The sequence below is a fragment of the Lynx canadensis genome, chromosome F1 (assembly GCF_007474595.2).
Source record: "Lynx canadensis isolate LIC74 chromosome F1, mLynCan4.pri.v2, whole genome shotgun sequence".
Classification (NCBI taxonomy): Eukaryota; Metazoa; Chordata; class Mammalia; order Carnivora; family Felidae; genus Lynx; species Lynx canadensis.
This window is the reverse complement of record NC_044319.2, coordinates 20,938,722-20,960,350: the sequence shown is the minus strand read 5'-3', so window position 1 is coordinate 20,960,350 and position 21,629 is coordinate 20,938,722. Positions and strand designations below refer to the sequence as shown.

Here is a 21,629-nt window from a genome sequence, read left to right as displayed (position 1 = left end):
AGTCTCAGGAGAAGCCAAGAACTATGCTGCCACTGCACTATATCTTCCCTTCAATCAGCGATTTAACAAGGGATCTTGAACAAATGACAGACTACTCACCAGGTATTTCAAGAAAGCAAATCATAAAGGTAGCTTTTATATCACGTTGGATAAATAAAGGTTAAGCAAGTGTTTCCACAAGTTAGAACAAAAGTTAAATTAAATCTATACTTAGTATATACTTCTAATCATTAAGGTGAATTTCTGCATAAATCTGTTTACTAGGAAGGGCAAAGAGCTCTGCTGTAACATTAAAAGGTTTTTTTTTTCAATATATGAAATTTTTTTCAAATTGGTTTCCATACAACACCCAGTGCTCATCCCAAAAGGTACCCTCCTCAATACCCATCACCCACCCCCCATCAACCCTCAGTTTGTTCTCAGTTTTTAAGAGTCTCTTATGCTTTGGCTTTCTCCCACTCTAGCCTCTTTTTTTTTTTTTTCCTTCCCCTCCCCCATGGGTTTCTGTTAAGTTTCTCAGGATCCACATAAGAGTGAAAACATATGGTATCTGTCTTTCAGATCTGCCATACAGATATGCCTTATTTCACTTAGCATCACACTCTCCAGTTCCATCCACGTTGCTACAAAGGGCCATATTTCATTCTTATTGCCACATAGTACTCCATTGTGTATATAAACCACAATTTCTTTATCCATTCATCAGTTGATGGACATTTAGGCTCTTTCCATACTTTGGCTATTGTTGAGAGTGCTGCTATAAACATTGGGGTACAAGTGCCCCTATGCATCAGTACTCCTGTATCTCTTGGGTAAATTCCTAGCAGTGCTACTGCTGGATCATAGGGTAGGTCTATTTTTAATTTTTTGAGGAACCTCCACACTGTCTTCCAGAGTGGCTGCACCAATTTGCATTCCCACCAACAGTGCAAGAGGGTTCCCGTTTCTCCACATCCTCTCCAGCATCTATAGTCTCCTGATTTGTTCATTTTGGCCACTCTGACTGGCGTGAGGTGATATCTGAGTGTGGTTTTGATTTGTATTTCCCTGATGAGGAGCGACGTTGAGCATCTTTTCATGTGCCTGTTGGCCATCTGGATGTCTTCTTTAGAGAAGTTTCTGTTCATGTTTTCTGCACATTTCTTCACTGGGTTATTTGTTTTTCGGGTGTGGAGTTTGGTGAGCTCTTTACAGATTTTGGATACTAGCCTAAAAGGTTTGTTTTAATTTCTCCAAGATTGCTGACTTGCAACCTTAATGCCATGAACTTTATCATAAGCTACATTTGTGTATAAAACTATTCACTTTGAGTTATGAATCTCACATAGGAGATTGATTTCATCCATAAATTTGTGATAATTAAGTCATATTCTATTATAGACTTTTTTCTGGAATTTCATTAGATAAATTAATTTTCTGGTTAAAAAAAAAAAGAGCCCTTGTTTAAGTTCATTTGAAATAAACTGTGTGGCTCTAAAAGATTCATTTTTTTTAAACAGTGTTAAGCTTTCTCTATCACTACCCCAAGCCATGATGTGTGTCTTTTCAATCTTTCTTTTTCTTCTAAGAGTTAATATTTATTGAGCAATGGCAGGCACTGTTCTAAGCATTTCATTTTGAAGTCATTACAACTTCACAAAACTGAGTAAATAATATCCTGACTTTACATATCATTTATAAACTAGCACAGGGGCGCCTGGGTGGCCCAGTCAGTTAAGCATCTGAGTCATGATCTCGCTGTTCATGGGTTTGAGCCCCGGGTCAGACTCTGTGCTGACAGCTCAGAGCCTACAGCCTGGAGCCTCCTTCAGATTCTGTATCTCCCTCTCTCTCTCTACCCCTCCCCCACTCATGCTCTGCCTCTCTCAGTCTCTCAAAAATAAACATTAAAACAAATTTTTTTTTACCTAGCACGTAAAGGTTAATGTATCTTAACTATTATGTGGTAGTATATCACAATATCTGTGTTTATATCTGCAAATATATGACAGTTTTCATGGCACAGTAGTTAAGATTTAGGATTCTGAAGCCAGGATGCCTGGGGTTCAAATCCTGGATCTACCTGTTACTGGCTATGTGACCCTTAGGCAAGTCACTGCTCTGTGCCTCAGTCTGTTGTGAAAGTCAAATGAATTACAATATGAAAAGCAGTCAGAATGCAGCTTGGCATAGAACTTACACAGGTCTTAGCATTTTTTTAATTGGATTTACAGTAATAACTGAATTACCATTCTGCAGCTTGATTTTTTTCACTCAACAGATGGCTCCAAAAATGATCTGCATTGCACAACAAACCTAGTTCATTTTATCTACTGTGTATTATTCCAGTGCATCAATGTCCACCTCAATTTATCCATCTTCCTATGACAGTAGTTTAATGTTTCCAGTTTTTACTCTGCTGCCATCTGCACGTCTTACATATGTGTGCATGTGCACACATGCAGCAGTTTCTCTAGAGTATACATTAGAAGTGGAAATGCTGGATCACTGGGGGTGCAAATCTTCAACTTTACTTGATACTGACAAAATGCTCTCCAAAGGGGCTCTGTTGCACAAGCAGTGGAGGACGTATTTGGTTTCTCCACATGCCGACTAACACTTAGTATTATCAGGCCTTAAAAATAAATTAGCTTTGATTCTAATAATAATTTTAACTGGTAAAGATATCCTTCCTATGTATAATGAAGTACTTACAAAGCACCATATTCTTAACTCTTTTGGTAAAGAAAAGGATACCAAAGTGCAAAACAAAATATTTAAGTTCTAGGGCACACACTTGGAAGATCTCAGGAGTGGCAACAAAATTTCTATCCATCACAAGAAACATAAGCCATTAAAAAAAAAAAAAAATACTCACCTCAAACTCCCCAAGAAGTTTAGAAATAAGCAAACCCTCTGGAAATTTGGATACAACCTAATAGAAAATAAAATGCAATATAAATAGACACCATTAGGGTGCTGCTAACAAAGTATTAAAATAAAACAGTATAAATTTAAATAGTAATAAAGGTAAAAAGAAATTATTGAGTGAATGAATTAAAAGTCACAATAATTTAGATCAGTTTCCAGTTTTAAAAAAGGTTATAACCAAATGAAGGCAGTGATTTCCAATGTTTCCAGAGTGGGAAATCATTCTTACATAACACTGCAATGCCACAGCTCTCCAGAAATTCCTACAAATCTTTAGCAAACCTATTTAGCTTTAGCTCACATAAAATAAATACCCTACAGCATAGCTTCAAGTATTTTAAATGGGAGGAAAAAATATAATGGACACTATAGAAAACTTTGAAAAAATACCATTAAGCAAAGAAAAAAATTATCCATAGTCTTTGTTGCCCATATGCACATAAAAATATCTATATTTAGTATAAAAAATAAGGTCATTTCCATAACAAGTTTTTATTATCATACCACCATCTTTCCATGGCAGTAAATACGGATCAACATATTTACTGGTTATAGGGTTTTCTAATAATTCAATATATTTATATTTATTTACTAGATCCTCTCTTTATGGTTGTGTCCTGTTTGTTATCATCACAATTCTTATAATTATTCTCTTATTTGCATCTCTCACACTTGTCCAATTTTTAGGAAAAATTCCTAAAAGCAAACTTATTCTATCCCCTTAAAGTATAAAAAGCTTTGTTTTCCCAGATTTTTCCAAATTTTACATATTTAATTAAAAAGTCTAAATCAAGCTTCAGAAAAATATAAAAATGACTCCAAAATCCTGTGACCCAGAGATAGCTGCTGCTCGTTTTCAGAAATCATCCTTTCAGAAACCCCTTTATGTACACACACATTACACATGATTTTACATGAAAGGACAACACTTAACATGCTATTCTATAAACCCTGTTTTTAAAGTCTAACAATATGTCAAGAAGATACTTCCATGTAAATTAAGTGAGATATAAAGAAACATTTTTATGAGCCACATGATGTTGTCTAGTTTGGGTAGTTAATTTAACCAATGCTTTACCAGTGAATACTTAATTTTTCTCCTTTTTATTACCATAAAAAAATCATATTCAACATCCTTAAATAATCGTTGGATACATGGTCAAATGTCCAAACAAAAAAGCAGGATTTGAATGCACCATGGTTTTTGCATTTCTCCCAGTAAAATCATGACATCAGAAATGGAATAACTTCAAAAGCATAAGAGTTGTAATGGCACTCTGATCATTCAAATAAGAATAGCTCCTGCCAAAATTTCAAGTGTACATACCCTTTAGCCTGATACGTAACAAGCAAAGAACTTTCACAAGTTAATAGGGAAAAACAACACATTAAGCCAAAGACAAGAAAAAGCAATTCACATAAGAAATACAAATGGCTACTAAGCATATGAAAAGATGCTCAATGTAAAAATCAAGGGGTATAAACTACAAAAACCCAATTGGATAGTAACATTTCACGGTCACTTGGGGTGTCAATCTGTTCAAACCTTTTAGAGGGTAATTAGGTATTAATGACCAAAACTACACTATTCAATACCTTTGGCAAGTCTACTTCTAGATACATGTTTGAGGACATTACCTGTAGTATTTTTTAATAGCCAAGGCTAGAATAACCCAATTTAATTAACTGCACATCTTATAAATGAAACATAGTACATCAACAGAGTAAAATGCCACGTAACTTTTAGAATATTTGACATACATATGTACGAAACTGATACCGTAAAGATCTTGAACTGTTTGCTAACAATTTATTGGGGTAAGGGGAAGAACAAAAGGCAGGCAGCATTTCTGGCACTTCAATTTTTAAAATAATTTTGAAAACGTTAAAAAATTTTAGGAGTGGGTATTTTTTTTTCTGATCTTAAACGAATAGCCACTCCATTTGCTATATATTTGAAAAGATCAGGTATAAGTGTAAAACTAATAAATACTTACAGGCAAATTAAATTTAACCACAAATGAGATCTAAATATATAATTAGAGGTGCCTGGGTGGCTTAGTCTGTTCAACGCCAATTTTTCAGCTCAGGTCATGATCTAGCAGTTTGTGAGTTTGAGTCCCACATCTGTCTCTGTGCTGACAGCTGAGAGCCTGGAGCCTGCTGTGGATTCTGTGTCTCCCTCTCTCTCTACCCCTCCCTTGTTCGTGCTCTTTCAAAAACAAACCAACATTAAAAAATTTTTAAATTGTACAATCAATCATCCCTATTCATTTCCCAGAAACAGAAAATACTTACCAATTTTATCTTATGTTTTAGTTCTGGATTGATAGTCCCTCCAGGCCCAATTTGTGCAATAACTGATTTGAATGTGTTCTCCAACTATGAAAAAAAAAAAAAGTTCAGGTTATAATCCAAAAAGATCAAAGATAAATATGAACAATATGTAAAAGGAAACATCTACCACAGGAAATTTTATTTCAATCAAATGGGTAAAATATTGTTCTTAAGAGTCACTGTAGCATTTCATACCACATAAAATACCTCTAAAATAGATGCAATCTATAAAACTAAACACTCTCAATTTTCCAGAATAATTAACATTCTCTTTAACAATTAGATTCTAGAGTATCCAATTTTTCAATCTCCTACTCGTACCCAGAAAGGATTCTTGTTACTAGTTTCCTTCTATTTATTTTTATTTTTTTATTTAAAAAAATTTTTTTTAACATTTATTTATTTTTGAGACAGAGAGAGACAGAGCATGAACGGGGGAGGGGCAGAGAGAGAGGGAGACACAGAATCGGAAGCAGGCTCCAGGCTCTGAACCATCAGCCCAGAGCCCGACGCGGGGCTCGAACTCACGGACCACGAGATCGTGACCTGAGCCGAAGTCGGACGTTCAACCGACTGAGCCACCCAGGCGCCCCTAGTTTCCTTCTATTTAAAAAAATTCAGTGTTTACTAAACATATGCTTAGTGAATGCCAAATGCAAGGAAGAGACTGGATGATGGAAGGTCCCTGGGAGGCAGGAAAGCACCTGAGCCTGGCAAGAAGAAAAGCTCTTCTGCTGTAGTAGAAAAAAAAAAGGGAGAAAGAACCAGGAGGCATATGATACAGAATGTGGGGTCAGGTGGAGTTACTACCTGATGACTTCAGTATTCTCTGTGAGTTGGGCAGCAAAGCCCATTCCTAAGAGTTAGAGGGAAGGGGAAGAAAGTTCAGGCAGTTGAGACAGTAGAAAAATAAAGGCGAGAAAATGATGGAGGACTGTGCAAGGGCAACAGGCCGGCAGTTCTAAAGGAAAACAGGAGAGGCCAAAGTTAAGACAACAGGGGACTCAGGATTTTAGCTGAGAGAAGTCAATGGCATGGAGAGGCCCCAGTAAGGCAGAAGATGTACAGGAATACTTGGAAAAGCAAGCTGGAAGCACAGGCAAGCATGGTCAGAGAAGCATGGAGCATATGCAGACAGCCCACACCCAGGGAACAGCTACAGCAGGGAGATCTAAAGTGGAATGAAAGATCATGGAGTTATGTTTAAAGACAATGAGTGGATAAAATATGTTAGAAAAGACACAAAAGAGAAAAACAACAAATTACCTAAAATTTTATCACACAGACGCAAACATTATTAATACTTTTTCCTTCTAAACTTTGCATTTTTTCATCTTTCTTCTTGATGACACTTGGCCTGTTATTAGTTACAAACTGTGTAACCTTTTTAGGTCTCGGTTTCCTCATCTGAAAAATGAATTTCACTATCTCTTAAGGTTGACAGGGAAAGGGGATGGGGGGGCGGATTAGGTTCCTAAGATTATTATATCACTAGCTTTCACAAAAAGCCTCAGCCCTTCGGCTTATGTTCTTCATACATCTTCTGAATCGCCATGAGATAACCCCCTAAAGCTCCCCCAGTGAACAGTAAGAGCATCTAAAGGTAACAGATTCTTCACATCCCAACATGCTCCCCTCATTTGAAGATTCAATACAACAACTTCTTGTCTTATCACTGTGCTAGGTGTTTCAGGGGACACACACACACACACACACACACACACACACACACACACAGAGTCACCTCAGTGCCATTCTTCTCAAGCCCCTTAAAATTAAGTAGGGAAAGGAGATAAATGGATAAACCACTATAAGCTAAGGCTGACTGTGAGCATCACTGAAGAGGTGCAGAATTGCACAAGGACGTATTATCACACTAAGTCATAAATATAACGAAGGCTTCCTTTTTGAAGAGCCGGGGAACATCACAGAGAAGGGCAGTAGAGAAGGCAATAAAGGTATAAGGAACTTCATGAACACAGGAAAAAAGGAAAAAAATAATAATAATTTGCCTGAAGGGAATAAGGAAAGAGCGGAAGACAACACTGACAAAAGGAGAAGGAAGTACTACAGAATACCTCAGACGCCAAACTAAGGAGTTTCACCGGGTTATGTAGACAAATACATATGTTGGAGATTTTTAGCAGGGGAGAGGCATCATCAGAAATTTAATCTGGCAGCAGCAGAAAATGATACTGGGAGGGTGGATGACCAACTGGGAGGCCAATGAAAACTGAGGGCAGGCGTCTTCACCAGGGCACTAAGCAAGTCAGACTAGAGAGAGGGGGCACGACAAAGGTGGGACATGGAATCCAGGAAATTAGGAAAGAACACCGTGCAAAGGAGGGAACTGCTGAGGGGTGAATAGGAAGAGGCCAGGGAAACAGCCTCAAAGACTATACGGTTTAGAAGGAAAAAGGACCTGGGAACACAGAGATAGGATTTTGCTGTTTTTCAATCAATTCCAAAAGCTTGAGAAACTGGGAGGTAACAGGATGAGGACTACAAATGTCATTTTTCCCTCTGAACTATGGCTTGTAACAGGCAAATCACAAGCTAAAAATTGTCTCAACATTTTTAAACAGCTAGGGGAGAAAATAATATTTTGTGACACATGAAAATTATATGAAATTCAAATTCCAGTATTCATAAAGTTTTTATGGAACATGGCCACACTCACTCATTTACACATTATCCACATGATTGCTTTTCGCACCACAAGGGCAGAGTTGGGTGTTTATAACAGCGCCTCAAATATTTACCATGTGGCCCTTTAGAGAAAACAGTTACCGGGGCGCCTGGGTGGCGCAGTCGGTTAAGCGTCCGACTTCAGCCAGGTCACGATCTCGCGGTCCGTGAGTTCGAGCCCCGCGTCAGGCTCTGGGCTGATGGCTCAGAGCCTGGAGCCTGTTTCCGATTCTGTGTCTCCCTCTCTCTCTGCCCCTCCCCCGTTCATGCTCTGTCTCTCTCTGTCCCAAAAATAAATAAACGTTGAAAAAAAAAATTTTTTTTTAAATAAAAAAAATAAAAAAAATAAAAAAAAAAAAGAGAAAACAGTTACCAAGCCTGGGTTTACAATGCTCTTACCTAGGAACAGAGTGTTTCTCAAGAAGGAAAAAAAAAAAGACAACAACACAACAGGGGCCTGGGTGACTCAGTCGGTTAAGTGTCCGACTTCAGCTCAGGTCATGATCTCACAGTTCCTGAGTTTGAGCCCCACATCAGGCTCTGTATCGACAGCTTGGAGCCTGGAGCCTGCTTTTGGATTCTGTATCTCCCTCTCTCTCTGCCCTTCCCTCTCTCTCTCTCTCTCTTTCAAAAATAAACATTAAAAAAAATTTTTCTTCAGGGCGCCTGGGTGGCTCAGTTGATTAAATGTCTGACTTTGGCTCACGTCATAAGCTCGTGGTTCGTGAGTTCAAGCCCCACATCGGGCTCTGTGCTGACAGCTCAGAGCCTGGAGCCTCCTTCAGATTCTGTATCTCCTCCTCTCTCTGCCCCCAACCCCAGCTTGTGGTCTGTCTCTCTCTCTCTCTCAAATGTGAATAAACATTAAAAAAAAAAATTTTTTTTAAAGTAAAAAAATGGGTTTTAGCCTCAAGCTAGACCACTATATTAAGCTAACTTTAAACTGAATGGGGTGGGGAGACTTTTTAAAGTCCAGTTAATCTTGGGGATATCTATAATTGGAGGGTAGAAATTAAAATGGGGGCCGGGGGCAGGGGTAAGAAAGGAAGGTAATCAGTGACTGACATAAGGAAAGTAATCAAGAGGGGCCTCTGATTTCAATAATCCTCCAGTCCCAGATGCCTAAATACCAAACAAAAAGAATGAATAAATCAAGTGAACAAAACATTATCAGAGCATAAATAAAGATGGAAAGTGATGCGAAAAAATACCATATTCAGAGAGGAGCCTCTAGGAACAGAGAAGAGGCAGAAAAGAACTTTGAATCAAAAAGATGGACTCCTCAGAAAAAAGGATAAAGACATAAATAGGCAACTGATAAATATTAAGCAATAAAAGCATCAAGCTCATAAAAAGACAATAGTCCAATATAGTTACCTATCATATTGGAAAATTAATTTTATAATAATGCCCATTCATTCAACAAAAATGTACTGAACACATACTATGTGCTGCACACTGTAGGGGTCAATAAACTAGATATGGTCACTGCCCTCCTGGAACTTGCAGTCTGGTGTGGAGAGACAGACATGAAACAATCATAAATATAATTGCAATTATAAAAAATATCATGAAAAGATCCACAGAGTGTTATGAAGGGATAATATGCCAGAAGGCATTAGAAAAGCACTGGGAGACCGAACATACTGGGTTGGTGGCGAGGGAGAGATCATTTATACTGAGTATCATCAAAGGTACAAGAAGCACATTCCTTACGCACCTTATCTCAGTGCTACCTGAAACTTTTACGAGGACAACTTAACTACATAAAAATACACACTCCTTTTGATGCAGTGACTGTTGCTCTAGAAATTTATTCTGTGGAGTAGAGGATATATGCAAATTTGAACAAGATTTTCATCACAAGGCTATTTTTATTTTTTTAACTAGGCTCCATGCCCAACGTGGAGCTTAAACTCATGACCCTGAGATTAAGACTCACACACTCTACCAACTGAACCAGCGAGGTGCCCCCACAAGGCTATTTTTAATAGCAAACACTAGAAACAGCCTTAGTGCCTAACAAAAGTTACAAGTTAAATAAATTATGGTGCATCCTACTCCCATTAAAAATTGTATTGGTGGGGCACCTGGGTGGTTCAGTCGGTTAAGTGTCCACCTTCGGCTCAGGTCATGATCTCACGGTTCCTCAGTTTGAGCCCCACGTTGGGCTCTGTGCTGACAGCTCAGAGCCTGGAGTCTGCTTCGAATTGTGTCTCCCTCTTTCTCTGTCCCTCCCCTGCTCATGCTCTGTCTCTCTCTGTCTCTCTCTCTCTCAAAAATAGACACTAAAAAAATTTTTTTAATTATGTTTCATTACAATATTTAACAGTGTGGGATGTTCACAATTCACAGTTATGACTTAAAAAAGCAGGTCACAAACCTGGACCAGAATGATTCTATTTAAAAAAAGAAAAAGTCACTTAGCATAATACTCTCTAGCTCTATGTACATCATTGGAAATGGCAAGATTTCATTCTTTTTTATGGTTGAATAATATCCCAGTGTATGTATATACCACATCTTCCTTATCCATTCATCAGTCAATGGACACAGGCTATTTCCATAATTTGGCTATTGTAGATAATGATATTATAAACATCTGAGTGTAGGTATCCTTTTTGAAATAAGTCAGGGCAAGAAAAATACCATATGATTCCACTCATATGTGAACTTAAGAAACAAAACAAACAAGCAAAGAGGGTGGAAAAGAGGCACACCAAGAAACAGACCTTTAACTACAGAGAACCAGATGATGGCTAGAGAGGCGAAGGGGTCAATAGGTGATAGGGATCAAGGAGGGCACTTGCAATGAGCACCAGGTGTTGTATGAAGGGTTGAATCACTATATTAAACACCTGAAACTAATTACACTATGTTAGCGAACTGGAATTTAAATTAAAAATCAGCTTTTCTGGATGATAAAAGTACAGGTGATTTTTACTTTCTTCTGTGCCTTCTTGTATTTCAAGTCTTCTATAATCAATCTATATTACTTTTGTAATAAGAAAAAAAAGGTTTTAAAAACAGACACCTGGGTGCTATTTAGAAACATGAGGGTGGAAGCATTTTGAAAAGAAGGAAAGTACAGAAGTGACATCTTAGAGGAATATACTCCAGCCCTTTGGCCATATGGTACAACACGAACACATTTCTGATAAAGATCACAAAACTGGCACCAATACACACACGGAAGCAAAGCTTTCAACTGCTTAAATATTTGCCAGATACCTCATCTGACTAAAAGCCAGGCAGCACGGAATGTGACTTGCCATACTAAAAACTTCACCCAAACTCACAAGAAAACGAGATAGTGAACAGCTACTTTGAGTTGGCCAGAGAACACGACTTCCGGAGAACTGCATTAATGAAGCCAGGAACGGCTCCTGCCGACAGGAACTGTTTAGTGTATCCAGCTGCTTGTTGAGGGAAGATACTCTTACAGGATAGTTGAGCCAGGTCACCAAGTGAGATAAAAGAAGTATCCTTTCTTATATGCAATAACCAAGCACACCTCCTTATTCACACAGAAACTACCAAATTGTTTGGTTGCAAATTAAAAGTTAGGTGCAAACTAACACCCAGCCCTGATTTTTAATTCGTTTAAGGCGAGATCTTTTTATAATTCCAGGTTTACCTACTTTAAACCTCATGCTGAATGTTACAATGAAGTTTTCTACTATGTAAGATGGGGTAGGGTGGGGTAGGGTGGGGTAGGGTGGGATGGGGTACTCTTAAAGCTAGACAACCTAGAAATGTCAGATCCCTGTTCCCCGACCAAACCCCGGCCATTGTTACAGGCCATGACCTATTCACAATAACAGTAACACTATGGTTACCTGTGATGTAGGACTACAGGAAGCTTCATTCACTAGAAAATACAGCTAATCCATTCTCACCTACTCACATTTGCATCTCCATCCAAACTTCCCTTCAGTCAATCTAAAGGAAATTTAATAGAATGTGGTAAAAAGATTATTCGTATCTTGCAAAAGAGGCTTTAAACTGTTCTAACCATTTCCTTTGTGAAACAAAGCATTACAATGGACAAAGCGTAGATACTAGTGACCACCCTGGCTGTTTCTCTTGAAGGTGAAAGATGAAAAAATACTAACCCTCATTTTACAAAGGAGAAACTTATTTTTCTTCTTTTTAATAACATGTTTTCCTTATTACAAAATAACGTGTTCACTGGAAATACGTGAAATACAGATGATCAAAAAGTCTGTAAATTCATAATTTAAATTTGTTATAGATCTGTTCTTTTTCTATGCTCATAAATACATGTGGAGTTTTGATCAAAAACACATAGCAAACTGATCTAAAATTTTGAAGAAATGGAAGTTGTACTTTTTAGAAATAGGATTATGTAAGATCTGGTAATTATGTAGAGTATGGTCTGCTACCAAAGTAAAATACACAGTTCAAGAATGAGAGCCAACTCTTTGGAACAAGATTTAAATAGTTCCAATGGCAAAAACTTCACCCAGAAGTGAAATGTGGTTATTAGACAGCAGCTACGAGGAATTCTTGGAGCTGCAAAACACAGGATGAAACTCAAAGGAGAAAAGATATAGAAGAAGTGTATGTGCATCTTTCTCACCCTTCTCCCTGGAGCCATGCCAGGAGCAAAGGTCCTAGACTTTGCATTTGTTATTCCCTGGCTCTGATGGCTAAACGCACAGTCGTCCCACCCAATTCTATAAAGTCTCCAAAAAACATGCTATATCATTCTCTAGTATTTTGTTCAGGAATTTTTAATCAATACAATAAATTTGGAAAATGGAAATAACTTCAAACATGGGAAAAGCCAAAACAAACTTATTCATTGTGGAGCTTCACACAGTTAATTTATTTGGACTCAATCATTCTGAGTTTTGCTTTGTTAGGATAGGTATTATGTTTCCTAAAATTCATATTTTAAAGGCCTAACCCCCAATGTAATTTTTTTTTTTGTGGTGAGGTATGAGGGTGAAGCCTTCGTGATGGGATTAGCACCCCTACAAAAAGAGAAACCAGAGAGCTTGGTCTCCTCCATGTGCACACACTGAGGAAAGGCCATGTGAGCACACTGCGAGAAGGGGCAAGCCAGCAAGAGAACTCTCAGCAGAACGCAGCTACATTATCGCCCCAGTCTGGAACTTCCAGCCTTCACAACTGTGAGAAAATAAATTTCTGTTGTTTAAAGCTACCTGATCTAAGTTACTTTATTATGGAAGCACTAGCGACTAAGACAGTCCAGAGAAAACCTTCAGTCTAGAGCTACCCACAAAGGTATTACCTTTCTGAAGATCCTATTTATGAAAGTACAACTTGCCATTTCTTCAAAATTATAGAGGAGTTTACTAGCTGTTCCTACTCAAAACGCTACAAGTATATATGTTTCCTTTGTAAGCATAGAAGAATAGATTTATAACAATATTAAATGATATTATACATGGAAAACCCAACAGACTCCACCAAAAGTCTGCTAGAACTGATACATGAATTCAGGAAAGTTGCAGGATACAAAATCAATGTACAGAATCAGTTGCTTTCTTATACACTAATAATGAAGCAACAGAAAGACAAATAAAGAAACTGATCCCCTTCACAATTGCACCAAGAAGCATAAAATACCTAGGAATAAACCTAACTAAGGATATAAAAGATCTATATGCTGAAAACTATAGAAAGCTTATGAAGGAAACTGAAGAAGATATAAAGAAATGGAAAAACATTCTGTGCTCATGGACTGGAAGAATAAATATTGTCAAAATGTCAATGCTACCCAAAGCAATCTACACATTCAATGCAATCCCAATCAAAATTGCACCAGCATTCTTCTCGGAGCTAGAACAAGCAATCATAAAATTTGTATGGAATCACAAAAGACCCTGAATAGCCAAAGTAATTTTGAAGACCAAAGTGGGAGGCATCACAATCCCAGACTTTAGCCTCTACTACAAAGCTGTAATCATCAAGACAGCATGGTATTGGCATAAAAACAGACACATAGACCAATGGAATAGGATAGAAACCCCAGAATTAGACCCACAAACGTATGGCCAACTAATCTTTGACAAAGCAGGAAAGAATATCCAATGGAAAAAAGACAGTCTCTTTAACAAATGGTGCTGGGAGAACTGGACAACAACATGCAGAAGATTGAAACTAGACCACTTTCTTACACCATGCACAAAAATAAACTCAAAATGGATAAAGGACCTGAATGTGAGACGGAAACTATCAAAACCCTAGAGGAGAAAGCAGGAAAAAACTTCTCTGACCTCAGCCGCAGCAATTTCTTACTCGACACATCCCCAAAGGCAAGGGAATTAAAAGCAAAAATGAACTACTGGGACCTCATCAAGATAATAAGCTTCTGCACAGCAAAAGAAACAATCAACAAAACTAAAAGGCAACCAACGGAATGGGAAAAGATATTTGCAAATGACATATCGGACAAAGGGCTAGTATCCAAAATCTATAAACAGCTCACCAAACTCCACACCCGAAAAACAAATAATCCAGTGAAGAAATGGGCAGAAAACATGAAGAGACACTTCCCCAAAGGCATCCAGATGGCCAACATGCACATGAAAAGATGCTCAGTGTCGCTCATCAGGGAAATACAAATCAAAACCACACTCAGATACCACCTCACGCCAGTGAAAACAGCTAAAATGAACAAATCAGGAGACTATAGATGTTGGAGAGGATGTGGAGAAATGGGAACCCTCTTGTACTGTTAGTGGGAATGCAAACTGGTGCAGCCGCTGTGGAAAACAGTGTGGAGGTTCCTCAAAAAATTTAAAATATATCTGCCCTATGGCCCAGCAATAGCACTGCTAGGAATTTACCCAAGGGATACAGGAGTGCTGATGCATAGGGGCACTTGTACCCCAATGTTTATAGCAGCACTCTCAACAATAGCCAAAGTATGGAAAGAGCCTAAATGTCCATCAACTGATGAATGGATAAAGAAATTGTGGTTTATATACACAATGGAGTACTACATGGCAATGAGAAAGAATGAAATCTGGCCCTTTGTAGCAACATGGATGGAACTGGAAAGTGTTATGCTAAGTGAAATAAGTCATACAGAGAAACAGATACCATATGTTTTCACTCTTATGTGGATCCTGAGAAACTTAACAGAAGACCATGGAGAAGGGGATGAAAAAAAAATGTTAGAAAGGGAGGGAGCCAAAACATAAAAGACCCTTAAAAACTGAGAACTGAGGGTTGATGGGGAGGGGGGGGTGGAAGGGAGGGGAGGGGGGGTGCGCCCTCCCCATTGGGATGAGCACTGGGTGTTGTATGGAAACCAATTTGACAATAAATTTCATATGAAAAATAAAAAATAAAAAAAGCCAAATAAATAAATAAACAAAAGAAAAACTTCCCAATTCCTTTTAAGAGGCCTGTATTACTTGGATTATAATTTTTTTATAATTATAATAATTTTTCTTTAGAAAAGAAAAGCACTATAGAATTCTGACTCGAATTACATGTATGTGGATTTTATCCCACACTCAAGCAATTCTCCAACATCAGCTGCGTATCTTGTACTTCAATTCATGTCTATCTACCTGGCATTACATCAGCTTCCATAAATTAAGGGCCAAGTCCAACAAGATTGTGCCCCACCCCCACCACAATTCCAAGTCCAGGTTATTATCTGTGCTTCTGATCAAGTTACTATAAATCAGAAGTTCCATGACACCCTCCTTGGGTTCAACCGAGTTGCTAACGCAGCCACAGAACTCATAAACATTTTACTTACTGATTTATTACTGGTTTATTATAAAACAATATAATGCTACACCCACAAAAACTCAAAATGGATTAAAATTGAATGTAAGATGTGAAACCATACAAACCCTAAAAAAAAAAAACCCACAGATGGTAAGTTCCTTGATACCATTCTTGGCAGTGATTTTTTTAGATTGGACACCAGAAGTACCAAAAGCAAAAATAAACAAATGGGACTACATCAAAAAAGCTTCTACACAGCAAAGGAAACCATCAACAAAATCAAAAGGCAACCTACTTAAAAGGAGAAAAAATTTCTAAGTCCAATATTTGATAAGGGGTTAATATCCCAAATACATAAAGAACTTATACAACTCAACAGCAAGAAAACAACCAAATTTTAAAATGGGCAGAGGATCTGAATAGACATTTTTCCAAGGAAGACATACAGATGACAAACAGGTACATGAAAACGTGCTCCACATCACTAATCATCGTAAAAATGCAAAGCAAAACCACAATGAAGTATCACCTCACACCTGTTAGAATGGCTATTATCAAAAGGACAAGAAACAGTAAGTGCTGGTGAGGATATGGAGAAAAAGGAACCCTGGGGCATGTTGGTGGAATGTAAATTGGTGTAGCCACTATGGAAAACATTACAGAGGTTCCTCAAAAAAACTATACTACCACATGATCCAGCAACTTCAGTTCTGGGTACTTATCCAAAGGAAATAAAAACACTAACAAAAAAATATCTGAATCCTATGTTCATTGCAGCATTATTTACAATAGCCAAGACATGGAAACAACCTAAGCATTCATCAGTGGATGAATGGACAAAGATGGTATGATACACACACACACACACACACACACACACACACACACACACACACAGGAATATTATTAAGCCATAAAAAAAAGCAAGGAAATCCTACCATTTGTGACAACATGAACGGACCTTGAGGGCATCACACTAAGGAAAATAAGTCAGAGAAAGACAACTGTATGATCTCACTTATACGCAGAATCTAAAAAACAAAATAAAAATAAATAAATAAATAAAAACTTGAGTTCATAGATATAGAGAACAGATGGATGCTAGCCAGAAGCAGGTATTTGGGAGTGGGTAGAATAGGTGGACAGGGTCAAAAGGTATAAAATTCCAGTTATAAAATAATTAAGTCCTGTACAGCATGTAATATACAGCATGGTAACTATATTTCATAATGTATTAATAAATATAAGACTACATGACACATTATACAATTATAATAATATGTATTATATATGTTACTACAGAAAATTGCTAAGACAGTAAATCTTAAGACATCACAAAAAGAATTTCTAACTATATGTGCTGATGGATGTTAAGTAGACATACTGTGATCATTTCACATTATACACATATCAAAGCATCATGTACATCTGAAACTAATATATCAACTGTATCTTAAATTTTTTTTAAAAATTAGTTAAAAATTTTTTTAAAGATAGAATTCAGAAATAGTGAGATGGAGAAGATGCATACAGCCAGATAAGTGGGAAGAGGCACAGAGCTCCATACCTTCTCCAGGCATGCCAGTCTCCCCCAAAACTCTACTGTTCACTAGTTTAAAAGCTCTCCAAATCCAGTATTTTGGGGTTTTATGGAGGTTTTACTACAACAGCACAACTGATTGATTCATTCACTAGGGGCCAGTGATTCTATCTGTAGCCCCCTTCCTCTCTCAGGAGGTTGGGGTAGGACTAAAAGTTCAGACCCTCTAATGACATCGTTTGCTCCAACTGGCAACCAGCCCCCATCCTTAGGTCCTTTCTAAAGACACTTCATTAGCAACAAAAGATACCTTTACATTTCTTACCACTTCAAAAATTCCAAGAGTTTTAGGAGCTCTATGCTAGAAATGAGAAAAGGAATATAATTTTTATATAATAAATCACAATAGCACATCCTATAATCCTTTCAATGGATGGAGAAAATTTCAACACACATTCATGGAAAAATTTCTCAGAATCTAGGAACAGAAGGGAATTTTCTCAACCTGGTATACAGCATTTATAAAAATGCTAGAGTTAACACCATAGTTAATGATGAAAGACTGAATGTTTTTCCCCTATAGTCAGGAACAAGACAAGAATTTCCATGCTCACCATTTCTATGCATTATTATACTAGAGAGCCCAGCTTATGTAAGGGGAAAAAAAGGGGGGGGGGGCATACAGATTGAAAAGGAAGTAAAATGGTCTACTCCCAGATGGTATGATGGTCTATGCAGAAAATCCCAACTCTACGAAATAGTTACTAGAATGATGTCAACTACAGTATTGAGTTTATCAAGTACCTTGATTCAAGGTCACAAGATGCAAGGTCAAAATATAAAAAAATCCAATTGATTTCTATGTACTAATAACAATTAACTAGAAAATAAACTGAAAATACCCTTTATAATATCCAAAGTATGAAAAATGGTGGTGGTGGGGGGTAAAATTTAGCAAAACATATGTAGGCCTTGAGTACTTAAAACTATAAAAGAGTACTAAAAATTTAAAGACTGAAGTGGAGAAATTATACTATGCTCATGGATCAGCAGATTCAATACTGTCAGGATGTCATTTATCCCCAAACTTACCTCTAGATCCCTTGTTTCATTCTAATCAAAATCACAAAAGGCTTATTTATTTTTGGTAGAAATTGACAAGCTGATTTATATCAAATTAGGTTTATATGAAAATGCAAAGAACCTAGAGTAGCCAAAGCAATTTGAAAAAGAATAAAGCTGTAGGACTTAACTACATAATTTCAAGATGTTAAAGGGCACCTGGGTGGCTCAGTCACTGGGTTAGCGACGGACTTGGGCTCAGGTCATGATCTCGTGGTTCATGAGTTCAAGCCTCGTGTCAGGCTCTGTGCTGACAGCTCGGAACCTGGAACCTGCTTCTGATTCTGTTTTTCCCTCTCTCTCTACTCTTCCCCCACTTGCTGTCTCTCTCTCTCTCAAAAATAAATAAACATTAAAAAAATAAAAAGAAAGATATTATAAAGCTATATTAAGAGAGAAGGGTACTGGCAAAAGACCCTGTAGATCAATGGACCAGAATGGACAGTCCTAAAAACAGAACCTACACATACAAGTGGTCAACAGATTTCACAGAGGTGCCAAAGTAATAAGGTAGTTCAGCAAGGAAAAGAGTATTTTTCAAAAAAATAGTGCTAGAGGAATTAGCAATCCATTGCAAAAAACTCTGGTCCATACTGGTACCTTATATAAGAATTAACTTGAAATCAGTAATAGACCTAAGAACTAAAATCATAAAACTTCTAGAAGAAAACATACAACATTTTTGTGACTTTGAATTCAACAAAGCTTAGTTAGGCAAGAATCAAAAGAAAAATATAAATAAATTAGATTTCATCAAAATTAAAGGCTTCTGCTTCACAAAAGGCAGAACTAAGGAAATGAGATAAGCATATACCAGGAGAAAGTATTTGCAAAACATGTCTCTGGTAAAGGACTTGTACCCATTCATATATAAATAATTCTTCCAACTCAATACAAAAGTCAATTTTTAAGAACAAGCAAAGGATGCAAGGAGACACCTTAAGGAAAATTTACAAATGGAAAATATGCATATGAAAAGATGCCCAACATTATTCATCATTAGAGAAATTTCAACACCATAATGAAATACCACTACACACCCATAATTAAAAAAAAAATTAATGTTTATTCATTTTTCAAAGAGAGACAGAGCACGAGTCAGGGATGGGCAGAGAGAGGGAGACACAGAATCGGAAGCAGGCTCCAGGCCCTGAGCTGTCAGCACAGGTGTCACCACACCAACGCGTGGCTCAAATCCATGAACCATGAGATCATGACCCAAGCCAAACTTGGATGCTTAACCAACTGAGCCACCCAGGCGCCCCATGAATAGTAATTTTTTTAAGTGGACAATACCAAACATTAACAAAGATGCAGCTAGAACTCTCATATGTAGTTTACAGTAATGTGAAATCATACAGCCACTTTAGAAGAGTCTGACAATCTCTTATAAAGTTAAATATGCCCTTACTGAACGACCCAACAATCCTACTCCTAGGTATTCACTCAAGAGAAGTCCACGATCAAAGTGTATGCAAATGTTCATAGCAGCTTTATTCATATAAATACCCCACACAGGAAAGAACCCAGATGTCACCTGATGGGAATGGATAACAAATTGAGATAGATCAATACAGTGGAACGGTACGCAACAAGAAAAAGTAACAAACTACTGATACTGATGAATCTCGAAAGCACCATGGTAAGTTAAAGAAGCTAGACATAAACACTAGATATTATTTAATTCCATTTATATGAAATTCTTGAAAAGTCAAACTTACAGAAAGCAATATTTATGTAGTGTCTACAGCTGGGGAAAGAGATCAACTACAAAGCAGCATAATGGAAATTTTTGAGAATGATGGAAATGTTTGGCCTCTTGATTTTGATGATTATGCAATGAGGTACATTTGTCAAAATTCAAACTGTACATTTTAAATGGATAAACTATATGTAAGTTATGCTACTAAAGCTAGTATTTTTTAAGTTATAGAGGTAAGGCACTTTTATATCTTGAATCTAATTTCCATGTGCTTCTTCTAAGCTCTACGAAAGTTGTCATCTTGCTAATTTAACCAGGGTTTTTGTTGGTTATATTCTAGTAGCTTTTGTTCAAAACTCCTTCAGCATACACACAGTCAGAAAAGTACCAGGACTGTAGTGCTCAGGGCCAGCCATTCAGGTGAAGATATTCATGAGGGAAGCTGCAAATATACTTCTAGGACTTTGGTGAGAAGCTGGAACTAGAGACAGCTGCACAAAGTACAGGTGTCCCTCACTTTTCAAGAGTTCATGCTAGGCCCTTTCACTTTTATGAAAAATCTAGGGTCCGTTCTCATTTTTGCTAACCCAAAGAAATCGAAAGAGGATTTTCACTTTTATCAATAAAGGCCAAAAGCAAAAAGAGCAATCCAGCAATCGTTTTGCAATGAGCGGTTATAGGGGCAGCGCGCGCCGAGCAGCCAGAGGGGCATCACCAGCCTCCTTCCCCAAGAACTACATTCAGCATCAAACCACCATAGCTTTGAACTGTGCTTTACCCCCATTTATTTTGTGCATCCATTAGCAAGATGTGTCCTAAGGTAGAAAATCCATTGGCTAGATGTATCATAAGGTATCAGAAAAGCCTAAGAGAGGTTATTTTTGGGGTCTAAGAAGGCTCACAATTTTTTCTATATAAATTAATGGCAATTGTTTCTTTGCTTTACACGGTTTCAGCTTTCAAAAGGTTTCATAGGAACACCCTACTTTCCAATAGTGGGGGAAGCCTGTAACAGAAACCATGGGAGTTGATACAATTTTATTCTTTTCTCACTGCCACCTCTTACTAGCTAATAATCCACACAACCATAGAAAATGCTCAAGTTAAATCTGAAATTAAGCTTCTCCGTCTAAGTATTAACCACTGAATTTAAACACATTTTTGGTTTATACCTCCAAACTCCTATATCTCACCTGGTTTAATTTTTCAGCGTGATTCAGCCTTGAAGTCTCTACCACATTTGACTTAAAAGTATTTTCCACGTTCAGTATTTGCTTCGGTGGTTCCAAGTTTGAAGTGGGTTGCGAAAAGCGTGCCTTTGTGACTGGGGAGACTGTAGGGTAGGACCTTTGTTGTTTCATTCTAAAAGGCTGGGTAAACATTTTACCTCCTTTTGTGAATAAAAGAAGAGCGGAGAAAAGTTGTCACTAACAATTTCTACTTTATTTTCTGGTGATTCTATATAGAGGCTACTGTGACCTAACTGTTCTCAACTTAGAGATAACAATTATGGAAAGTAAGCTTACATTTTCATATTGCCAAATAAAATTTACATACAATGGAAAAGATCAGTCATCTATAAAAGAAAAC

The 21,629-nt window shown here is 37.4% G+C and overlaps 1 protein-coding gene across 1 annotated transcript in view; it reads right to left on the bottom strand.

The window, feature by feature from the left end:
- TDRD5 (tudor domain containing 5) overlaps positions 1–21,629 on the bottom strand; it is a 94,679-nt gene that overhangs the window by 69,884 nt on the left and 3,166 nt on the right. The window contains exons 3-5 of the mRNA XM_030303272.1: positions 21,233–21,429; positions 5,209–5,292; positions 2,858–2,914 (exon numbers count right to left, since the gene is read on the bottom strand). Coding sequence (XP_030159132.1) covers positions 2,858–2,914; positions 5,209–5,292; positions 21,233–21,429 — 338 coding nt within the window. The remainder of the gene's footprint in view (positions 1–2,857; positions 2,915–5,208; positions 5,293–21,232; positions 21,430–21,629) is intronic.